Here is a 24,494-nt window from a genome sequence, read left to right as displayed (position 1 = left end):
ACACTTAATTGGATGAAGGGAAAATTCAGATATGAGCTTGAACCAAAACTTTTTGGGCCCACAAGAAGTTTTTAATGGTCAATCACCACTGCTTCCTGTGGTGTGGTCCACTTGAGATTTGGATCTATTTCAGTTTCTCAGCCCATGGCCTAAAATGAGCCAGAAAAACTGATGGACGGCATGGATATACAGATACATCAAGGTGTAGGCCCCACGATCACAGCCTGACCGAATCCATGATTTTTGAGTCATACGTTCGACCGTCGTTATTACCAAATGAAACAAAAGCCTCCTTGCTAGATGCTAATAACACACGAACTGCACCATCCGCACATGTATACGCTATCTCACGTGCCAAGCTGCCACGAGGGTAACAACGAGCTGTGCATGCACCAAACGGGCTGACGGTGTACATGTGCAAGGTTGGCCATGCGGACACGCAAGCTATGGATGATTTGGAAAGATCGCCTACGTTCCACCTACACGTGTGGTCTCTCTCTCTCCCCCTCCCCCTCCCCCCATCCTCACGTGCAACTCACTGTAGGTTTTCATTCTTTAACGCCTTTAAAAGCTCGACCGCCTCCCCATAGACGCCTAAAAGGTGAGTTTGATTTTTGGGTCTTTTAGTCTCCAGCTACTCGTCTTCCCTTTTGTTCCAGAGAGAGAGAGAGAGAGAGAGAGAGAGAGAGAGAGAGAGGAAAATGGTATTAGAAGCTGTAGTTTTTCCTCAAGATGTGTTTAGTTACGGTTGCAAGGATTTGTATTCCTTGGCAGCTGATTGGAGCTATGAGTTTAAAGTAGAAGAAGAGGAGGAGGAGGAAGAAGAAAAGAGTCTGATATCAGATTGTAAGAAGAGTGGTTTTCTTGATAATTGTCAACAGCAAGTAGGGATAGGATTAGATTGTGTTGTTGGGAATTGGGATTCTTCTTCTTCTCCATCCATGGTTCATAATTTCAAGGAATGGGATTCCAATTCATCGCCGGAGCCTTGCACCGTGGATGGTATTTTTAAGAGGGGTTTTCCAAATGCGGCGCCAGAGGCAGCAGTCTCGACAATGGGCCGGAGGAAGAGACGACGTACTAGGAGCTGCAAGAACAAGGAGGAGGTGGAGAACCAAAGGATGACCCACATTGCGGTCGAACGCAACCGCCGGAAACAAATGAATGAGTATCTATCAGTGCTGAGATCTTTGATGCCTGCATCATACGTTCAAAGGGTCTCTCTCTCTCTCTCTCTCTCTCTCTCTCTCTCTCTCTCTCTCTCTCTCTCTCTCTCTCTCATATATATATATAAGAGTTGATACTTGCACCCACTCCTTTTGATTAGCAAACACCGATTCCCCATGGTGAGAGTAGAAGTTGTGTACTGGCCAATTCTCAAGACTAGAAAACTATTTCAATTCTCAAAGATTGAGAAATGGGTGTGTACAAATCAAAAGGTGAGGGTGCAAATAGTGTCTCCCTTTTGCTTACTTTAAACAGGGGATTATCTATTTCTTTTGTTTTAGTTAGTTAATTCCACTCAATGGTATTTATACTTGCTATTTCAATGTTTTTTTTTTTTTTCATTTCATTTATGGGAATTGATAGTTACACCCACTTAGATTTGCTAGATATGTCCTTTCTTTCTAATGTTTGTAAAACAAGAGTATAACTTTTGTACCCCTTGATCACCAGAAGGGGTTGAAATTGTGGGTTTATCAAAAAGGTGGGTGTAATAGTAGCTCCCTTATTTACATTTGGTTATATGTAATTACATTTTTACTTAATTTTTTTGTTTTCCATTTTTTATTACTTAACACACTAATGCACTCAATTACCTTTTCTATATATGTATGCATCTAAATTCTCAAAATTCACGCACTGAACTTTGTAAACTACACTTCCACTTTTAACATCACAAAGCCCATAACTCAAATTGAATTTTCAAACCTTGTGACCTGTTTGGGTCCCATTGAAAAGTAATTAAATCAACTATTAGTCGATAGATACAATTGTAGTTGTCAGCACTTGTTGACTAAGAACCAAACGGTCAAAATTCATTCTAAGATAACATTGATTTTAAAGTGGCACCCAAACATGCTCTTACCTATAAACATGCTTCACATAATCTTAGTGCTTCCTAATTCATTGATTTGTTTGTTTTATAATTAGCTTTTCTATGGAATCATTTCTATAATATTAACTCCACCATTAAAATCTAGAAATCTCATTTTATTTTATTTTTTTTTCTGTTTGTAAATTGGGTTAATTAGGGTGACCAAGCATCCATCATTGGGGGAGCAATAAATTTTGTTAAGGAGCTGGAACAACTACTACATTCTCTTGAAGCCCAAAAGCGAACGGAATCTGGTTTCTCATTTCCGTTCTCCGGCTTCTTCACCTTCCCTCAATACACTTCTTGCTCAACCAACCCCAGCTCCATTAACGAGATGGCGGAGAACCGTTCGGCCATCGCTGACATCGAAGTGACGATGGTCGAAAGCCATGCAAATGTCAAAGTACTATCAAGGCGGCGGCCAGAACTGCTTTTGAAAATGGTGGGTGGCTTGCAAAATCTACGCCTCACAATCCTCCACCTCAATGTGACCACCGTTGATGAAATGGTCCTCTACTCTTTTAGTGTCAAGGTAGATACAATTCACAAATCCCTTGTTAGCTTCTTGTATTTGGTTGGATTTTTCGTTCTCTCCTATTAGCCAAACTAATAAAGGGATCTTGAATTCATGCAGGTGGATGACAATTGCGGGCTTACAACAGTCGATGAAATTGCAACTGCCGTCTATGAAATGCTAGGGAGGATTGAAGAAGAAGAGAGTATGAATTGAATTGAATTTACGTGTGATTCCCTTATTCAAAAAATCTTTGCAGTTTTTAGGGTTCGATTTCTCTTTAATTTTCAGAACATTATGGACTTGAAACGGCTCAATGCAAGAATGTTTGCTTGCTAACTTTGTATGTGCGAGTATGGAGAGAGAGAGAGAGAGAGAGAGAGAGAGAGAGAGAGGGGGGGTCATTTGGCTACTAGAAGACTACATGCCTGGAAATGGAATCCTTTTCCACTTCCTTTACCTGCGTTCATGATGTAACCCGTTCTGTTCATTACAACAACGCGTATGGATGGCCAAAAATTTTGGGTACACCAAGGAATAGGAGTGATAGTTGGTCTTTGACATCTTGTGACTTAAGTAGACATCTTGTAAGTTACTTTAAGTAACAGAAATTTAAAAGATAATGGAAACCAATGATCTATTGGAATTTTTGATATGTAAATCCATAGTTTTGGAAATTCAAAAATAAAAAATTGTAGAAAAAAGTAAAACAAAAATATTAAAATTCAAGTAAAAGAAATTAGAAAGATTTATTGAAATCGAGGCGTGACGAAAATCACTTGGCTTGAAGTTATAATTTATCATCTTTTAAATGTTGTCCATAGTACAACAGGAATACTGGACATTCAACCTCCAGAATACCCTTAATTGTTGTCTCGTCACATAAGAGCACTAACTATACAAAGACTCAAACTATATGTCTAACCCAAAGATAGAACTAAACCAAATCGAAAACAAAACAATACTTGTAGAAATTCATAATAGAAAATTTTGAATACTTTTTTTTTTTAAATGAAACTTAGAAGTTATTTTATAGACTTCAATAATTGTTATGAAAAGGTGTAGAAACAATCATTGTTCGGTTTTTTTCCGTAAGAAGGATAATTGGTTGAATACTTATTAAAAAAAATGAATTAGAGAAATTCATAAATAGCCATGACTATAAAGACTTTTATTAAGTAAACTCGTGCGCAAGCAGATTGCGCCACAGCCTCGCTAGGCGCTCATGTGGTTCATAATATAGATTGGGGCTCAAGGCATAGCCCTCCATACAACCAAATTCACATGCCCTATGAATGGAGTTTAAGCCCTATTCAAAGTCCTCTTTTTATATACTTAATATTTTTACTTTGTCAATCCTATGTAGGACTAAATTCACAATACTTCAAGACAAAATAACTTGTTGCTTTGTAAAAATCATGGAGAGAGTTTTCAAATCCTTTAAAATAATGATTTTCTTTTATTTTAAAATACAAAATATAACATAATCTATAAATGACTGAAGTAAGATCAAATTGAATGGCACATGAAAAACTAAGAAACACCTCAAAACTCAAAAACTCAAAATTAATTTAATAACTATTTTAACTTTTAAGATATTGTTAATGACATATATTTATAGTCCTGAGAGAAGATAATCTCTCCATCCTTCCTAAAATCCTAACTAGTCTCTTTTTTCTTTTTTTTTTAAAAAGAAAACTTCATTTCATTGCATATCAAAACTAGAAAAAGCTGTTTACAAGGACTATACTTCGGGATGCCCATTCATCCAAAAAATGACAACGGGCAGCCTATCATAAGAGATGCTATACATGGACCACCCTCCTAATGTTCCCAACCCCCACCTTGTCTAAGACCACCGTCTCCCGAATATCGTGTGGAAGGTCCTAAATGGACGTGAAGATGCAATGTGTCTGGGTCCTACTATCTACTTTGGCCAGACCATCTGCTGGGTCATTTCCTTCTCGGAAAATGTGTGAAAAATGGAACGAATCGAGGTTGGTTAGGGAAGCGATATGGGCGAGCCAGTAGACCATTTCCAACCCACCTGAGATCGACTACCAATTTGGAATCCGACTCGACCAAAACCTTCTGCAGACCCATGCGCACACATATGGAGAGACCCTCGTGAATGGCCGAGAATTCTGCACTATTGTTGGACCCCTGCCCATAACCAGAAGAGAAGGCGAAAATCATATTACCATCCTCCCTCCTACAGATGTCTCCACCTCCACAAGGTCCTGGGTTGTTCAAGGCCGACCCATCGACATTTAGTTTGACCCAATGGGAGTCCGGTGTTCCCCATTTAACCACCACAAAGCGAATGGCGGGAGAGAAGATCCGGGAATTCCCAGGCTGATGAGAAGCATCTGATTCAGCCAGATTTGGGCCTCATGTGCGGGTTTTCTTTTAACACCCAGACTAGCCATCATTTGGTCCTGGAAATCACATTCCCAATGACAATCTTCTTACCCTCAAATCTGGCAAAATTTCTGGCTCTCCAAATTTTCCAAATAAGGAAGACTGGAAGGAGACCACGAATTAGGATATATGGAGTCCCATGGACCAGCGCACCCCACCAATGATTCAGCCTGCCGAGAATGGTTGGTTGGACGCACCTGAGAAGTCCAACAGGCTGTCAAAGTGCCGCCACACCACGACTGCAAGGTGGCCCGAAGAGAAGATGTGATCCAGCATTTCAACATCAGGCCGAGTGTCTTGGGGATCGCAACAAACACAACAAGAGCTTAAAAATCCTAACTAGTCTCTAATTTGGAATTATAATATAATAATTAATAGATAAGGAAAGAAAAGATGAATAAAGTTGAAGCCCAACCTTCATATGTGAGATTCATAAATGATGGCCCACACTCAATGTATTGTGGCCATTGATCATGTTGGTATCAATTTGAAATCTTTGAAGAGCTTAGAAACCACTTTTAGTTGCAAACCCAATTGTAGAAAAAGAGTTAGAATTACGGTTCCCACTCCCAAGGAGGTACCAAATAAATGGTTACTGAAATCATGGTTTTGGATGTAAAGATTTCACTTGTGATAAGTGGGCCTAATCCTTATAATTTAATAATACATCTAAGAAATTATTCCACCTAGTATATTTTTCTCTTCATCTGTCTATTTTTAAGTTCCTTGGAAAGGGATGTGTTGCAAATTTTGGAGGAAATATTTTCCTTATCAGGATTGTTTTTCTTTTTAATAAAAGAGAACAGGTTCCTTTTATCAATATCCAAGCACAAGTTTGAATTCCACATGATTATTTTTTATAAAAAATAATAATAAATAAAAACCTCTTTTAGGAAAGGTGGGAGCACATCACTTCTGACATTATTTGATCACAGAAAGATTTACAAAACTTCTGACTTTATTTGATCACCAGAAAGATTTACAAAACTTCAGGCATCTCACGTAAAAAGGAACGAGCTTCACCTACCATATATCCCAACAGAGCAAAAGCTACAAAAAAAATTACATCAAGAGCCCCACAAATATTAAACAAAAAGGAAAACCTGCGGCAACTAAAAAATTTAAAATTATTTAGAAAAAAAAAAAACAAAAAAACAAAAAAAAACAAAAACAAAACAGACTAGACAAGAAGCAGCTGCTTTCTTCCCCTGAGCAGAATAATTCCACATAATTAAATTCTCGGTTCGTTTGCATGACTGGTGAAACTTTTTTAAGAAGTTGGTTGCGTGAAAACAAAAACTTTAGTAACTCTATACATTCCAGGCTACCAAGTAGCCCTACATGTGTGTGTAGAACAACATGGATATACAAAGAAAGGGAGATTGACCCACTTTTTATATGTACGTGGGTGGAAAGAGCTTGTCCCACCTGCACGTGTGTCAAATATTAAACACGTGTACAAGATCTTAGCTTTCCATAAGGTTGGCATGCAATAGTGCTTATATCTTCCGCCTAAACAATCAAACAATTCCACTCTTCATTTGGGCCAAAATGGCAGTTTAAACGTTTCTAGCCAGCAAATATAGAATAGAGAGAGAGAGAGAGACAGTGGACCACATGTGAAATAAAATAGCCCAATTATCAAGGGATAAGATCTAAACAATGTAGCTCACCTGCTGGAAAGCTCATATCTCAAACACATGTCACATTGTGAAACATGTGGCCGCGTGTGGATGTGTACGGCTCCGACACGCGTGTGGAATTAGCAAACCTCAGTGTAAGTGCAAAAGGCCAGGCATGAAGGGCTGAAAGAGTACAAAAGCAACTGTAGCGGCAGCACTGGATACAGCGTTGAGGAACTTTTATACAGTAAAGATGGTAAAAGATAGTGATTTGATGATAGAAAATCTGCATCCATGCAATGATTCCAAACGTGAAAAACAAAAGCAAGATATGACCACATGATGCCAAAATCAAATCATGTGAATTTGAAAGAGATATTCTCACACGGCCCACCTCCCCGCCAACCTGTCACACGTGTATAATATCCAAACCATGAAAAAGGTGATCTGCACCATGAAGATCAAATAATATAAAAACCAGACTGGTCAACTCATTGGGTAGGCCATACCAGTAAACTGAACCATACCATTGGACGTTCTTCATTTTGATGTTTTCCCTGATCAATTAGTGAATTGGTCCCATTTTTATATCAGATCATCAGCATGGTACGGGCCACCTTTTTTACGGATTAGATATTCTGCATATATGACGTGTTGGCAGGAAAAAATGGCTGTATGGGAACTTCTGAGACAGCCGCTGTATCTCATATTTCTCAATTTGAAAATATGATTTATGATGTACGACGTTCCCGTGTCATCTCATGGGGAAAAGGGCGATGCATGTGGTCCCGTTAGGAGTGTGAGATTAACTTATTAAAAGAAGAACGGTGCAGGATTAATCCTTGATTTGGATTGGTAAAAGAGAAACCCTTTAACACTAGGGAGGAATTAGTGTCCTGATTGTGCATGTGGGACCAGAACATGGGGCCTGATGTGATGAGAAACTTCTCTAACACCACCTTAATGATCAGAAGATCCTGACTTTTAAATCTATGGCCTTTACTTTCGTTGAAGACGGATCATTGCTTAATTTTAGTATTAACTGTCTATCCGTAGACCGTAGCTCAAAAGGTTTAAGATCTCGAAATGTTCTGAGAATTTTTTGGGAATCTCTATCCCTGTGAGACCCATCAGATCAACGGTTCAGATCACTGAATTACGTAAGTCAAACGTAGAGAATCCACTGCAGCATCATACTGTACACTTGTGGCTGAGCATGACCCTCTAGCTGTAAACACTGTGGCTGGTACTCTCGAGTTACTCTGGAGTCTGGACAGATGATACGACCCATTTTAAGATGCATGGATCCTGTCCATGTGGGGCCCATTTTCTAAACTGTCGGTCGACTGGAACTACCACGGATCGGGTTTCTCGAAAATCATATGGCTGGAAGCTGGTAATCCTTCGAAGTTTTAGACTTAAATGTGGACCGTCGGTGTATTTTATCTCCTGTTTACCTTTGTGTATGCAATCGTTTTTCTGTCACCCCCAAATCCGAAAATCGGACTCACAGGAATTCCGATCGCCGAATCTGGTGTCGACAGCCTCCGTAGTACTCCATTCTTGGCTCCTAGCGTCCATATGCAATATTCCGATCCTGGAATTCTAAAAGGAGGATTTTTCCAACGTACATTTATCTCGTAAGAAACGTAACCACAAGTTTACCTAAATCACAAAAAGCAACATCATCGTCATATATCCACTAATATAAACTTTGAATACAATGCTGAAAAGGAAATACATATGTCAAAATAAAATCAAAGCTCCAGAAGACAACTGTAAGCTCCAAGCTCAATGCCGCTGCGACCAACGTCACCTGTGCGCATCTATCGTGCATAAGCTTATACAAAACTTAGAGGGTGGTGAAAGTGTGTGCGCAAGATAAGTGTCAAGCACATAAATACAACGTCATAATCATACAATATCGGAAATACTGATGAGATCATAAATCATACGATATCAGAGTAAGCAGAAATACTGACAAGTCCATGAGCCATATAATATCAGGATACGCAACACAAATCAGGTATGCAAATGAGTAGTCATAAAGAGTCAAGTATCAGATACCGAGGATGCAATGCAATATGCGGTGCGAATGACCATGCAAGAGTGTGAAGTCAGGATGATGATACGTAGTATCGTAAGCTATGGGGGATCCACCATAAGGGACTTCTATCCAAACCAGTCTCATACCTAAATTTGGATAGTTAGACTCAATGTGGTAAAATTCTGATCTTAGGTTAGTCGCACGCCCCAATCGAAATTCTGGCCATTGCGAAGGTACACGTAATAAATAGTTGTGCACCACCAACTCGAGTGGATAGTGAATGAATGAATGAATGAGTATGCAACTTCTGCTCAACAAATCAGTCTCTGGGATCATCATCGAGGTCTAGTACACTTTACATGCAATCATTGCCCACTGATGCGAGACCATGCAAGTGGAAAAGAGCTCATTATCCGCCTAGCTAGTAATCAGTCAATATTCACTCGGCACGTCAATAGCGGACCCATTCACGAGTTGGTCAAACTCAGCCTAGCTATACCCTCTACCCTCAGGCGGGTAAGGCCACACCCCCTCCTAACCGACCACGACACAGTGGGAGACGCAGCCTCCTGGTATTCGGCACTCGGGCGCTCATGTATATCCACTCGGTCTCGACGTTGAGGTGTCCTCTGGTACCAAGAGGGTTTAGAGATTTTCACTCAGGGCCATTTATGGAAATCCGATGCTAATAACAGATTTCTGGTGTCCCATCTGGCCATCCACGATATACCTATGGAGGCTACCGCTCTCATGTCGCTAGGGCGTAAAGTAATCACAACACAATGCAAGATGCATAAGTCATACAATCCAGTCATGCATCAATCTTGCACATACCGTGCGCTCATGTGAGATAGCCTCCGCCTATCAGGGAGTCTCATAAACCACCAGCATTATGACATATGCAATAGTCAATCATATCTGATAATAAACATGCAGATGATGCGTATGAGCATGTATCATGATGCTATGTTGTCACATACTCATAATCAGTATCAATAACCGGCATCGACAATCAACCTCGACAATGTGGACATTTAACCAACATTGCCCCCAAGGAATGGCCCGCATAGAGCCTAACATATAGTGGACCCATAGCCTCACACAAGGGCCAAATATACAACACCATGGGCCTCACTCAAGAGCATAATACACACCACGATGGGCCTTTCACATGGGCCTAACATATATCACAATGGGCTCCATTGTCGGGCTCTCAAATGCATCACAATGGGCCTCATCACATACATTAGGCCTTAAACACGGGCTGAATACACATCACAACAAGCCTCAAATACGGGTCGCATAAACATCACATTGGGCCTCAAACATGGGGCAAATGCACATCACAATGGGCCTCAAATACTGACCGCATATACATCACAATGAGCCTCGTTAATCAGCCTCGATATCCGGCTTCGATAATCGGAATCAGCTTCGATAATTGACCTCAACAATTAGCCTATACGATCGGCCTCAACAATCGGAATCGGCCTCGACAATCGGCCTCGATAATTGGAATCAGAATCAGCCTCAACGATCGGCCTCGACAATCGGAATTAGAATCAGCCTCAATAATCGGCCTCGACAATCGGAATTGGAATCGACCTCAACAATCGGCCTCGACAATCGGAATCGTCTCGATAATCAGAATCGGTATCAACAATCGGAATCGGCCTCGATAATCGGAATCAGTATCGACAATCAGAATCGGCCTCGATAATCGAAATTGGTATCGACAATCGGAATCAGCCTCAATAATCGGAATCGACCTCGATAATCGGGCTCGACAATTAGAATCGGCCTCGATAATCGAAATCAGAATCAGCCTCAACAATCGACCTCGACAATCGAAATCAACCTCGATAATCGGAATCAGTGAGAATGGGCCTAACAAAGCCTAAGGGAAGGTCAGAATGTGGACATTTAACCCTCATTGCCCATCAATGTGGACATTTAACTATCATTGCCCATCAATGTGGACATTTAACCAACATTGCTCCCAATGAGTGACCTTCATAAGGCCAAAATATATATATAGTGGACCCATAGCCTCACATAAAGGCCTCATACACAATACAATGGGCCGCATATAATTTCAATGGGCCTCATACAATCATAATGGGCCTTACACAAGGGTCCCGTACATCACAATGGGCCGCATCATATGGGCCTAGTACACATCACATGGGCCGCATTATATGGGCCTATAAATACATCACATCGAGCCGCTCAATGGGCTGCACCAATGGGCTTCATATACATCAAGTGGGCTACAACAATGGGCCGCTCAATGGGCTGCACCAATGGGCTTCATATACATCAAGTGGGCTACAATAATGGGCCGCACCAATGGGCCTCATATATATCAAGTGGCCGCATCAATGGACCTCAAGTGGGCTTGGACCACACCAAAAATCATTTCAATAGTTGTGGGTGTAACATGTTTATCGATGTACATAGTTATTCTATGGGGGCACATGGCCTACTAATGATGATCAGCACTGACCAAACATTATTCAGATTAATTAGCACCATCCAAACATTTTCCATGTAAATCAACACCATCCAAACATTGTCCAACACCGTCCAAACATTGGACGGTGTGAATCAAAATACATACATAAAGGCAGGGCCCCACAACATCGTCCAAACGATTCCAGCACTATCTGGACGGTGTGGATCAAACTCAACATGGTGGGCCACACACCTCATCAACATCATCACCAAACAAAAAGGAAAAGAGAGAGAAAAAAAAAAGGGAGGGGGGCGTGAGAAGGGGAGGGACCTCGCCACTATGGGCCCTCCCTATACAATGCATATATCGAGATGGGTCGCACATATCTGGGCCCTCAATACATCAAATCTAAACAAAAATCACCCACCTATTGGCCACCTTCTTGGTCCGATGAAACACCAAACTCCTTAGCTTCGGCTTAGACTGAGGATGATGGAGATTAGATGGTTGGATTGGGTGGTAGGGAGGTGGGCTACACATGACTTCTCTCCCATGGACGTCCACCTCTCCCATGGTTGCTTGGAAGATGGATTTTGAAATGGGAGATTTTCAGGACAAACCCCATCTATGATAAGACCCATTAGATCAAAGGTTTAGATCACAAATCCCTTGGACCCATCAGAAGACAACATGTAATAATTGTATATGCTTCCTGATGCATAGACACCTACATATGTAATATGTGGGTTGGGATGAACCCGAGCCCGATTGACCTAACCCGAGTATAGGTCCCATGCGCCCCAGTGGCTCAGGCGGTGTATAGCTCACATCTTGACATCTGATTAGGGAACTGGACAATGGTGGACGAGTGAAAATGGAAGGCCCGCCAGGATTAGCAAGGTTCTCCTGTCGGGTTTGGGTGAGAAAATGCCAAGCCAAAGTGAAATCGAGTTAGGTTTTAATAGTGCAAATTCAAGTTAAGTTCTGTGTCAGGTTAGGACTAATCACGTATATTTGGGTTGGGTCCATTCGTGTTGGGTTAGGTATAGAGGAATTTGGGTTGGGTCCCGGGGTTGAGAGTTAAATCGGGTTAGCGGTTAGTTCCCCTTAAGTTTAGATTGGAAAAAATTAGCAACGTAGACACTTACCTTTTATGCCTTTTTTTTAATGAAAGGCGAAAAACTTATGTAATGAAAGTAGATTTTTAGGGCATGGAAAGAGGGTTTTGGAGAAAAATACCCCTGAGTTTTAAGGTAAAGTAGCTAGAAAAAGTAAAGGTATTTTTGTCTTTATGGGTTTATGCATACAAATAGAAGTCTAGATCGGTAAGTAAATTTTGTTTGGCTTGAGTAAAAAATAAAAATAAAATAAATAAATAAATAAAATGGACAGGCGGTCCCGTATACAGTAAAAATTACCCGACAGATTGGGAGCAGATTGCGTGTGACCCGGGTCATATAGATATCTTTGTGCCCAGGACTGTGTGGGACCCATGGAGATGTCTGTGACAAATCCACTCCGTCCATATGTTTTGAAAGACCATAATAAGGGATTAGTCTAAAAATCAGGAAGAAACAAATTTTATGTGGGCCATACCACACGAAACAGTGGGGATTGAATCTCTGGCGATGATAGAAGTTTTGTATCAAGATGATATTTGTTCCTACAGTTTATCTGAGTGGTAATAATTATATGAATGGTTTGGATGGAATATAAACATCAAATGAGCTCCAGGAAGTTTTAAACGGTGGACGTTGTAATTCTCACTGTTTTGTTGGTATGGCCCACCTCAGTTTTGGATCTGACTGATCTTTAGAATCCTGTCCTAATGTGGTCTTTCAAAACATATTGACGGAGTGGATTTATCACGGACATCTCTGTGGACCCCACGCAGCCTCAGGCATAGAGATATATGTGTGCCCAGCGTCATAGGCAATCCTCTCCAGGTTAGGTTGGGCTACAGTTCCTCCCAATTCGGCCCATTCTGAAGTGGGACCCACAATTAGGTGATTCAGACCATACATCTTGTGGGCCCATCCATTGGATGGACAACCTTCCAAAAAATCACTTGCATCAGTAAATCCCAGCCGGTCGATGAACTTTTCCCTGCTGCATTGGCTATATTTCCAATCTGGCCAACTGTTTATTTGCAGGCTGATACCGGATGGCTAAGATTATCCCGGTGGAGGGGTCTTTCTGTCATCTCCCATCCCTACGAGGCCTGCCATAGGATCTGGGCCATTGAAAGGTGGACCCCATCTGCACCCGAAGGAAATCTCAATTTGGAGGAAAATGAACTTATTGAAGGTCCAGTAGCCCCGATAATAATTGGACAGCCTCTCAACTGTCACCATCAGGATCGACCAGAGCTAATAATTACAGGAACTTTCGGGTTTCCAGTTTATATAAGTGGGGCCCATCGATCAATCATGCAGACCGTTGATAACAAGGGAAATGTATCATCCGTGCACCACAAATCCCCATCCATTCAATAGATGGCCAAGGAAATAGACGGCTGAAAAGGAAAACACAAATGCTAAACATTTTATGGTTAGGATCTTTCAATAGGACGGATTTTAGTGGATGGGCCATCCATGGTAAGACCCAAATCACCATACTGATGGTTTGGATCACCAAATCAGGGGCCAATTATACTAACTGAAAGCCCGAGTATACTGTGTGCTCCTTAAACCTTGGGTCCCATCCATCATCCCATACTCCGGCAGTTTTGATACAAGGTATACAAACGTTGTAATGAATAGCACGGCATGAAGCATGGGCATGTCAAGCCCATGAGCCAAAGACTCATGTACAAGTTCGGCCTGAATGGTGCACTCTGGCTGGGCTGGGCCTACTAACCAAACACTCAGCCCAAGAATCTTAAATGATTCGTGAAGCTAGCAACTTTTGAGCCTTTAATAGGGCTGAAAGTTGAGCGGGTTCAACTAGACCGACCGTGACTGGACCCATCATTGGGTTGGGCTTGGGGAGGATGTATTGAGTAGGGTCTCGGGCTTGGGCTATACGAACACCAACATGATAAAACTTGGGTCAGGCTCGGGTTGGGGTCTTGGGTTGCCCGACCCAACCCAAACCCAATCAATATATAAGTTACTTATAAATTATAATTGAGTGTGGATCGTTTATGTTGAAGACATGAAATTCCAGTGTTGACGGGTCTCATTAGTCCACATCATTTTCGATGAGTCCAGCTAACAAGATATGCTGGATTTCTCTCTCTCAATTAAATTGGGTGCTACACAACACGACTTTTAAATGAGTAGTTGTCCTATATTTTAACTCGTTTGTTTAGAAAAAATGAAATTCTTTATGATAAATAACTACAAGTATAATTAATAAAATCATAGATATAAAAAACAAGACATGCATTGAAATATAATAAACTAATACAATCATGAAAATATTAGCATATATCCACCCGATCAACCCGACCGAACCTGCTTGGGTTGGGCTTGGGTTGAGAATTCCCAACCCGAGGTTGGTTTGGGTTGGTTAGGATTGAGGTATAGGAACCTTGGATTAGGCTAGGGTGGAGCACCAACCTGACCCAACCCGCCCGACTTTCAGCCCTAGCCTTTAGTGTCCATGCCAATTAAATATAAGGCCTGAAACTCCGGCCCTGTTCGAAACCATGGGCCTGGCGGCTCAGCCAAAAACCCATCCCAGAGCGCGCTGGACAGGGCCAGCCTAGCCCATTTGCTACCCAAACAATTAGATATTTTAAGTGGGTTTTCTGAACTAATTTCCTGCGGTTCTTCCTAACTAGTACTAAAATGTCCATTTCGTATTTAATCTGGACCGACCATCCGGCAGAAGGATGGTGATTACGCTGGCAGAATAATCAGGTCAGTCTAACACCATAGGCTGTATTATGGTATATCAAATAAATGGGGTTTGAGTTTTCCTGTTCGCATTGTACCATCTTTCCCGCCAGCAAACGGTCACTTGAGTAAGACACTGTACTATGAAAACATAAGGCCCCACATGAAAATCTTAAATAAAAAATCAGGTGTTTGTTGAGTCAGACAATAGGTTGTCCATCAACTCCAAAGCGTATAGCCCACCTGATGAGCAGACCAGCTTGAGTTTTATCCCAGGCGATCTTCATGGTGGGCCTAACCACTTTCTATGGTATTGATGTCCTACACAAGTGGCATGTTGGCGGGAAAGGATGGTACCTACTGCTAGTTTGTGGTACCTTGCCTGTATGTGATAAATTCTCATTTACCAAACTGTCCGACTCTTTCAACAACCTTGCCATTCTTAGCCATAGGCAAGGGCCCCAGCGTCATGGCCCACCCACCGACAATAACATAAATTCAACAAATTACTTTGCGATTTCCAGGAAATGGGAAGGGTTATGATAAGAATCTCCTATAGTATTCATGAAACATGTTGACGGTGACATCCATTCCTCAATTGATGCCAGTTGAAAACGCGTGAATGAGGAGTGAAAGATATGGGAAGCTGAAGGTATACTTCTTTTAGAGTGGAAGTCTCAAGGAAACCATGCTCAGATCCATTTCAGTGAGCTTTTTTGGCATAAGTTGTGGCTTTGTGGTAGTCTCGTATCTATGGTCCTTTCACTAAGTGCTCATCACGTGGGGCCCACAAGAGATGGATGGTTAGAATTGGCTGAGGCACAACATGTGGCATACCCTCACAGCTCATTAGGTGAGCGAACATGCCTTATTTCTGGCCCATAGTTCTAAACTTCATGACTCGACTTGAAACCCTCGGCAGGGTTTTCGGCCTAGTTATCCTTTATACCTCTTAGACTCTCTCAACCATGAATCTGTCGAATCAAACTCAGTTGATTAGAAGTTTTTTATTCTCTTTTGGGGGGTAACGAGAGAGGAGAAGATACGTAACCAGCAAAGAACAAGCTGTTCTCCGATTAATTTTTAGCAATTTAAGTACACAACTACTTTAACCATTTAATAAAATCTAAATATGATATTAAGGGGCCATTTGGATCATAAGTTACTTTAGATAAGCTTCTTATGCCTTAAGTAGCTTATCTTGATTTCTACTTATTAAATCGAAGTGATTAACTTTAAATAAAAAAGCTACTTATAACTGATCATAAACCAAACTTACTTATCTCAAATAAGTAACTTATCTACTGCTGTAAGTAGAAGAACTTATTTGGTGGTATCCAAACGGGCCCTAAATATCATATTGAGCCCATAGTTCAAAAACTCGACTCGATTTGGTCACTAACTGGGTCAGGTCAACTCAATGACTCAACCAAATCTTCATTTGACTCGACTTGATATTTTAATAATCAAAATTGAAATATTTATCTGGGGAAGAAAATTTTAAATTTCTAAAAAAGTGATAAAAGATTAAATATCCAAAAGATAATTGAAGTGCAATTGATGGTGGTAGCAGCTGTGAATTTGCCAAGGTTACCTATTCAAATCATGTTGCAAAAACCTTTATATAAAATCAAACTGTTGACTTGGCAGGTTGACTCGATCATCCTTAGTCGAAGCGAGTCGACTTGATGAGTTTTGTCGAGTCCTGATCAAGTCAGGCTTTCCAGCAAGTTTCCAAGAGACTCAACTCGAAATTTTGCCCAGTCGAGTTGACTAGGATGAGTTTTGAGTCTACCCACCGAGTTCAGAACTATCGTCGAGCCAAGTAAAGACTTGCCCGAGTCTTCTAGTCAACTTGACCCAGCGTCGAGCCAGGTAAAGACTTGCCCAAGTCTTCTAGTCAACTTGACCCAGCTGGACAGCGAGTCCGAGTTTTGAGTTTTTTTGAGCTATGTTTTTGGGCCAACGAAACCTACATGGTAGAGACCTGGCATGTGGCTCGAATCACAAATGTTCAAGCGACAGCAAGTGCACTTCGATGCATGAATGCAGCAGCCATTTCTCAACATCCATTGTGGATGAATGAGTGTGTAGAGACAAACCAGCAGTGCCATCCTCTTACAAAACTCATCTCCCTAACATAAAATTCCAAATACTGTAGTTCTAATCACTAAATCTGTAACATAAGCAAGCATGTTGGAGCCATCTCTGGTGATGGCAGTTCATGAGTTATAACATGGGTGAGGACACCACTAGGAAGTGAAATCATGAAACCATTAGCAAGGTAAAGAAAACCTGTTGAAGACAAGAGTAAGGACTGGCCATTATGGAGCTGACAATACCAATAGTTAATCAATAAGGGTGAATAAGTAAGTGTGGAGTGCCACTTGGCTGGTGATCAAAGGTAAGTTGTAAGGGTTTGTAAGAGGAATTTTGGTGGTCTTGAATGTTTTTATTGAATCCCTTTCTAATATATTTATAAGGTATGCTACTAACCACAGATTAGGAGTCAGTCGGTACAAGTTGAAGACTCTAAAAGGACAGGGCAGGCCCAAAAGGATGTGGATTGAGGTAGAAAGAAAAGAATTGATGGGCTATGATCTAATTGAAGTTATGGCCTCTGATATAGTGAACTTGTTCCGCCTTTGATATAGTGAACTGGCGGAACAAGATTCATATAGCCTGACCCAGTTAGTTGAGATAAGGCTTAGATGATGACAATGCTCTGCTAAACAACCCTCGTTAATCATCAATTGAGTTTGAATAGGTCATAAACCTTATCTTTAAATAGCTCAAGGGATTTTATAATCCCTAATTAATAGGAATAGTGGATTGAGTATTGGCCCAATGGCCACACGTGCCAATAGATACCTACAACAACAGGCCATCAGATGGGATCTGTGAATGGCTAGAGTAAGGCTTGGGTATATTAGATGGGGCATGGATCACAACTCAAGTCTTGGAAACTAGGCATTTTTTCCTTAGTGCCACCATAGACGAAAGCACCATAGTTTTCTTGTTTGGTTTAAGTGTTCATGGAAGTTTAGTTTGTAACATCATCATGGTATCCGTAACAACGAGGCCATAACAGGTTTTTTTAACTAACCATTACCGTTATTGAATATCTTGATCATGATCATCATCGCCTTGCCCTAGCTATCTAGAATCGACTCTATGAATCTTGTCTAGCCAATCATTCCTAAGTCCCCATCCTCGGTAAGTGAACAGATATCCATCTCTTCTCAGCACCTTGACCCAAGCCTTTGTAGGCCTCCACTCATCCACTTTTAGAAGCTTCCACCCTAATTGATGCTTCCCTTTGTTAGATATTCCACTCATACATTTTCGGTGCTCCTTCGGGATTGTGGCAGAAAAAAAAAAAAAAAAAACCCCCGCACATGATCGATGTAGGTAAAGCAAAGCAAAGAAAAAGAAAGACAAAAGAGGCACAAAGATTTATGTGATTCAGCAATATGCCTACATCCACAGGGCAGAAACACGGAGCTTTCGTATTCACTAAAATAAGGAAAATCAGAAATAAGAGACTTACCTCTCTCTCACGCTTTTTCTGTATAAGAACTCTCTCACCAAGGAATACCCCAGAAGAATGTAACCTTCTCTCTACCTGTACTCCTTATATAAATAACATTACAAGATAGCATTGCCACAATCCTAGGGAAACTAGGCTTTATGTAACATGCGTACGCATGTATGTACAGAGAGGGAGGCAAGAGACGTGTCCTAAGAGGAGAAACTCCTCAAGCCACAGCCTCAACAGGGAGACCCTAACCCTTTATGCATGACTGAACCATCTCATCTCAATTTTTGCTCTACAACATTCCATCTCTCACTGGGACTACTCCAAGGCTGCTTCAACCGTGACCATTTCCTTAACTCTATAAAAGGAAAGAGTAGATGCTTCCAAGATCTTGTTTATAAATCAAAAATACAAAAACAGGGGAATTAAGATGTCAGTGCAATGCATTTGCATTAGATTATAAGCTTATGTTTCTGCATCAGATGATGCTATCAACAAGCTATAGTGATATATTCATATCTAAGGAGTACAACCAAAGCAAGAGGTGTAGACGAACTAGTTACAACTGAAAGCCTGATGAGCTAGTCATGTCAAGAAGCTTCAAAGAATCAAATGACATCAATGATTTCCTAGAGAAACCAATACTAGTAGTGGCACCATCAGATGCAGAGGGAAAGAAAAAAAAAAAGAGTTGTTTCATAAATTCATTGTCCCCATCCTTCGAAATAGAAGATAGAGAATAAGTGGAGTCTAACATAGACAGACAAAATGAACATCTGTGAGGAAGATTGGTAGAATAATCAACTAAAAAAGAACTAAGTCACAGGCATGAAAACTTTCACAGCCTTCTCTAAAATTGAAACTGCTAGTTACACCAATCCCAATACATCTATGCCACCTGCATTTCCGATACACAACATAATATCAAAGAGCAAACAAGGAGGAATGTGTGGTCATCTAAAAAATCGCAACTATAGAAGAAAGTCCAACACATTCTGTAGAGCAAGACATCACCAATCTGATCAGAACACATATAAACTAGTTTTAACAACAACATCATATAAGACAAACCAAACTTAGGCTGATCGTTGAATCTCAAAGTTCTACATTTGAACTAAAAAACAGAAATTGATAGGTAAGACAAACATTCTACAGCTTCTACCTATATTGATAGGTATTCATTCCGAGATGTGATTAAAGATTTCTTTTTCAGTTTCATCCAAAGAGTTCGCAAGTTTACAATGAAGTAGATATAGAAATGGGTGCTTTTGATTTTCAATAGCACCAAAGATATCCAGTTTGCAAAACTAAGTCACAGGCATGAGAACTTTCTCAACCTTCTCTAATTGAAATTGCTAGTTATACTCTCCTCAGACATCTACACTACCTGCATCCCCAATACACCATAACAACATCAAAAGAGTGCACAACAAGGAACAATCGGTCATCTAAAATCGCAACTATAGAAGAAAGTCCCAACAAATTCTGTAAAGCAAGATATCACCATTCTGATCAGATCATATGTATAAACTAGTTTTAACAACAATATCACGTATGTTCATTTCCATATCAACAAACCAAATTTGCATTGGTCTGTGAATCTCAGAGTTCTACTTTCGAACTCAAAAACAAAAATTGATAGATAAGAAGTACATTCTACAGATTTTACCTTTATTGATAGGCATTCATTCCCAGATGCGATTACAGATTTCCTTTTCAATTTCATCCAAGAATTCTGCGGGTTTACGACTTACATTATTGGATGAAGCAGAAAAAGAAATGAGTTGCTTTCGATTTTGAGAGCACCAAAGATATCCAATTTGCAGACATCATGTTGAAAGCTATGGATAGGAAAAGATGAGAAACCAGAGTCGATCACAAGGGAAGAGCCGCTTTCCTGCTTCCGCCATATCTGGACAATAAGAACTTTCCACCAGCTGAGAAGGATCTCTTCATGGCAACCGGCCCCATCTGCAGAAAAGGCGCTTTCGAACAATTGCCCATCAATTTGAAGAAACTCTGACTGCGACCATGCTTGGGAACAATCCTCTTCATCCCCGACGGCTTGATGGCCATAGATGATGAGCTTCCATTGGAATCTACTGGCAGGAGATTCGCAAATGACATACATATCATTGCAGCAGATGATGAATCCATTGAAACCGATCTACGAAGTGGCTGTATCCCATCGTCCGGCATCTCAATCCCACTGTCCCCCAAACGGTGATTGTCGGCCAGATCACTCTGCGCCCTGCAATTCGTATGAGAAGGCACGCCATTGGCAGACTCGATATCCCCTCTTCCATCACCGCTCTCCAATTCAGCTTCTTCCGCCCGTAGAAAGCTGCTGGCGCTCACGAATCCATCAGTCTGGTCAGTAATTCTCCGAGAATTCTCCACTTGGGTCTCGCCGGCGACATCCGAAGGATTCAAACTGGGGCCCGCTGATGAAGGCTGACCGGACACCACATTGGCCCGGCACAACGGGCAGTTGACGTGGGATTTCAACCAGGTATCGATGCAGGGGAGATGGAAGGCATGGTTGCACTTGGGCAGAAGACGGAGATTCTCATCCTCATGGAATTCACTGAGACAGACGGAGCACTCGGTCCCTTCGACCAGACCGTCGCCTCTCTTGTACTTGCAGACGGCGATGGAGTTGATAACTGATTCATCGAGACCGACGGTGTTAACATACCATATGTAATTGATGGGGTTCTGGCTTTCATCATGATCTTCATGATGGGTGGTGTCGATTTGGACTTGGGTGGGCCCTGCCGCGACGATCCGACGCCGGCAATACCTTTTGATTATGGTGTAGTAGGTTACAAAGAGAAAAGCAGTCGAAAAGATTGAAACGACGATTAACACCAAAGAGATGTGATGGTTTGATGATTTATGTAGTGATGATGGTGGTGGTGGAGGATTAAAAGGAGGAGTTTGGCGAAAAATACAGTCATCAGGATCACAGTCGTCTTTTGGTAACAGTAATCGAGAAGCTAGCAACATCCCACGGCGGAGAGCCATGGAATAGAGGATGGGATGAGAAAGAAGGAATTGGAAGAGGGTTTTTTTTTCGGTGTGGAAGAAAACCAGGTTTGGGTTTTTCTTCTTCTTCCTCTCTCTCTCTCTCTCTCTCTCCCCTTTGTCTAGATGAGAATTTTACTTTTATCTGGGGGAGAACTGACCACATAACAGGCATGGTACCGCAACTTGTGGTACCCTACCACCTTTCCTACCAACATGCCATTTAGGTATGAAATCAGTTCCATGATAACGATAGGTCCCACCAATAAGATCTTCTGGGAAAAAAATAAGGCTGCTAAGATAATCATATAGAAAACACCTATTGATTCAATCAAAACCGACGGTCTGTTTCAACATACATTTCAGGCCCATCTATGAACGGATTAGCCTGAATTTTTCAGAAGAATAATATTATATGTGGAATTACAGTTTTTACGGTAGTGATGTTTTACATAAATGTCTTTACATTGGAAAAAGATGGTGCGGGATCACAAATTGTGGTACCGATGCTTACATGTGGCTAGTTCTCTTCTTTACATACATTTATGATAGCTCACCACCATTTTGAAAATGTTGTGGCTTGTACTTGTCCCGCCTCCCACTCATGCACCGCTGCCCACGCTTTCTGCATCGTGTGGTGGAAGAGTCACCATCATTTTAAAGTGGCGATGAACTATCATTATAGTCTAAACTCCACTGATTATTTGGATTTGGAGCAACCGACGCGGAATGATGATACGCACAAATTTTCTAATGTAATTAAATAGCACAAGACCAATGAGGAATGATAGATACGCCCACCTTTTCTGATTACTGTAAAATAATAACAAAAGATTGTACGGTTTTATGACGGAAAATGGGTATGCATATCAACCAACAGTGTTTTTTTAAGGTTTGCTGATGCTCACGCGCGTGGGAGCATTCACATCCACAAGGAGGCACACGTGTCAAAATTCGACACGTTTGTAAGATCTGATATTTTTATCAGGTGACAAACAATTCTTAGATCATACAGCCTGAAAATCAGCCCATTTCACACCTCAAGTCGGCCAAAGCATATCAAAATAAATGAATGGCCCACCTGAATAGTGAAATTGTATGGTTATTTAGTTATAAGATAGAACCATTAGTTCCAACCTTATGGAATGATCAGATCTTACACATGTTCTATACTTGCACGTGTATATGCGTGTGGATATGTACGGATCCACACGCGTGCGGAATTAACGAATTGCTTTTTCTTTTTTAATTAATGGTCAATGGTATATCTGGTGAAGTCTATGAGAGGATGCATCTTGGAAAGTGGGTGTCCTAATTTTCGAATTTTCGAAAGCCGTCACCAACTTCTACATGCACCTCCACACGGGACACGTGTGCCAGCCTGGTATGTGTGGTGTGGCATCAGAAATATGAAAGAGGTTGGACCCACCGTTTATATGACTTAGCCCAAATATCAGGTAGGTCCACTCATCAGGTGAGCCCATGTGCCCAATTTTCCGTAATTTCTTTTAGACCGTTCATTGTTTCGTACATTTATGGAAAATTTTAATGAGTGAACCGGTCAAAATTTTGATACAATCATCTAAGAGGTGGGACCGACCTGATGCACCGTTCAGATTTACTTCAAACATGTGTGGTTTGCACGTGTAGAGATGTGTGTAGTTCCCATATTTTTGTTGTCGGCGTATCACAGTGGTTTCCTAGAGTGCATCAGGACGTATTGTAGTAGGATACGTTGGGACTTTAGCCATTAGATCTGAGTCGTTTTCAATATATTCAGACGAATATGATGGGCCACACTGCCGATGGGGTTATCCAAAATAAAAAATCTCTGGTTCAAAATAAATCAACCGTTTGATTATTGAAATGTCTAGGAAAAAGATTATGATGATGAAATGGTGTAAGTACTCCAATATAACCTCCATCCAATACGAGGCCCATCTTATAAACGATTTTGATTATTGAGAGATGACTCCAGATACAAAATCTAAAGTGCCGATGTACTCAAAACAATACATCAGCATGTATTCTAGCAAACCGATAGGTCACAGACTCACAGCGGCTGAGTCAACGAGAGTTCCCTAAACCTACACGCAACTCCAGATAGGCCAATTGTCATGATCAACGTTAATCTGAGCCGTGCATCATGTGACTTCAATCGTTCAGATCATCAGGAAAATCTACATATACGTTGTGTGATGACAGATCTCAAAGTTCAACTGTTTCTACCCATGGGTTAACCCAAGTGACGGGTTCAAGAAATACGTCAGATCATCGATATGTTGTGGCCCACTTGATGCTTTGATGGGATTTTTCTAAGAATATGCCAGGTCAGCACACGTCACTTGATGTAGAATGCCTGTGGGTAGACAAAGTCAGTCAATGAAAAGATGTACACTTCACCGATTTATGATATCAGAGGCCCTTCAAACTCGACCACACGCTCGAGTGAGGAACAATCGAGAACGTGCATCATCTGGGCCCCACTGCGTAGCCAGCTCAGAAATCAGGCTACCCAAACAGTCAAATGGACCGCTGGTTCTGTTCTGAAATGCTGCCAACGGTCCACATTCAACGGGTGACGTGTGTCGGGAGTCCAAACCACAGCTGTCTCCTAAACACCAGGCCCGACGATAGCCCCACCATCTAGTCTAGTGAAGGTCCTACCACGTTAAACATGTTTGGGAGTACCTTTCTATTTGGGCCTTTTAGTGAAGATGGGCCCATGACCAGGTCCATTATCTATTTGGCCAGAAAACTCATAATCCGACCCAATCCAATAGGCCAATCTAAACCCTATATTATCAATCACGTATTGCAAAGAAAGGTCAATTAAGGCCTGTGGGCCACCAACAATCAAGGCCATTTCAACATGAGCTGGGCCTCAACAGGCCCATTAAAGCCCCATTTCAACACATTATCAGCCCCAA

At 41.3% G+C, this 24,494-nt stretch overlaps 2 protein-coding genes across 2 annotated transcripts; one reads left to right on the top strand and one right to left on the bottom strand.

Annotated features, from left to right (window-relative positions):
- Window positions 1–588: 588 nt before the first annotated feature.
- LOC131242377 (transcription factor bHLH96-like) lies at window positions 589–2,951 on the top strand. The gene is made up of 3 exons (XM_058240969.1): window positions 589–1,217; window positions 2,256–2,630; window positions 2,733–2,951. The coding sequence occupies exons 1-3, from the start codon at window positions 702–704 to the stop codon at window positions 2,826–2,828; spliced, it is 987 nt and encodes a 328-aa protein (XP_058096952.1). The 5' UTR covers window positions 589–701; the 3' UTR covers window positions 2,829–2,951.
- A 17,069-nt stretch (window positions 2,952–20,020) lies between these two features.
- On the bottom strand, window positions 20,021–21,687 carry LOC131242376 (E3 ubiquitin-protein ligase RING1-like). Its single transcript, XM_058240968.1, has one exon. It carries the CDS (start codon window positions 21,562–21,564, stop codon window positions 20,413–20,415), a length of 1,152 nt encoding a protein of 383 aa, XP_058096951.1. The 5' UTR covers window positions 21,565–21,687; the 3' UTR covers window positions 20,021–20,412.
- Window positions 21,688–24,494: the final 2,807 nt, after the last annotated feature.

This window comes from Magnolia sinica, chromosome 4 (assembly GCF_029962835.1).
Source record: "Magnolia sinica isolate HGM2019 chromosome 4, MsV1, whole genome shotgun sequence".
Lineage (NCBI taxonomy): Eukaryota > Viridiplantae > Streptophyta > Magnoliopsida > Magnoliales > Magnoliaceae > Magnolia > Magnolia sinica.
Note: the sequence above shows the minus strand (reverse complement) of the source record. Positions and strands in the feature narration are given on the sequence as shown.

Bases quoted from the DNA above. Each gene is read 5' to 3' on its own strand.
- LOC131242376 (XM_058240968.1), bottom strand. From the start codon at position 21,564: ATGGCTCTCCGCCGTGGGATGTTGCTAGCTTCTCGATTACTGTTACCA.
- LOC131242377 (XM_058240969.1), top strand. From the start codon at position 702: ATGGTATTAGAAGCTGTAGTTTTTCCTCAAGATGTGTTTAGTTACGGT. The intron at 1,218-2,255 runs GTCTCTCTCTCT...TGGGTTAATTAG, and splicing joins CTGCATCATACGTTCAAAGG to GGTGACCAAGCATCCATCAT. The intron at 2,631-2,732 runs GTAGATACAATT...GAATTCATGCAG, and splicing joins TCTACTCTTTTAGTGTCAAG to GTGGATGACAATTGCGGGCT.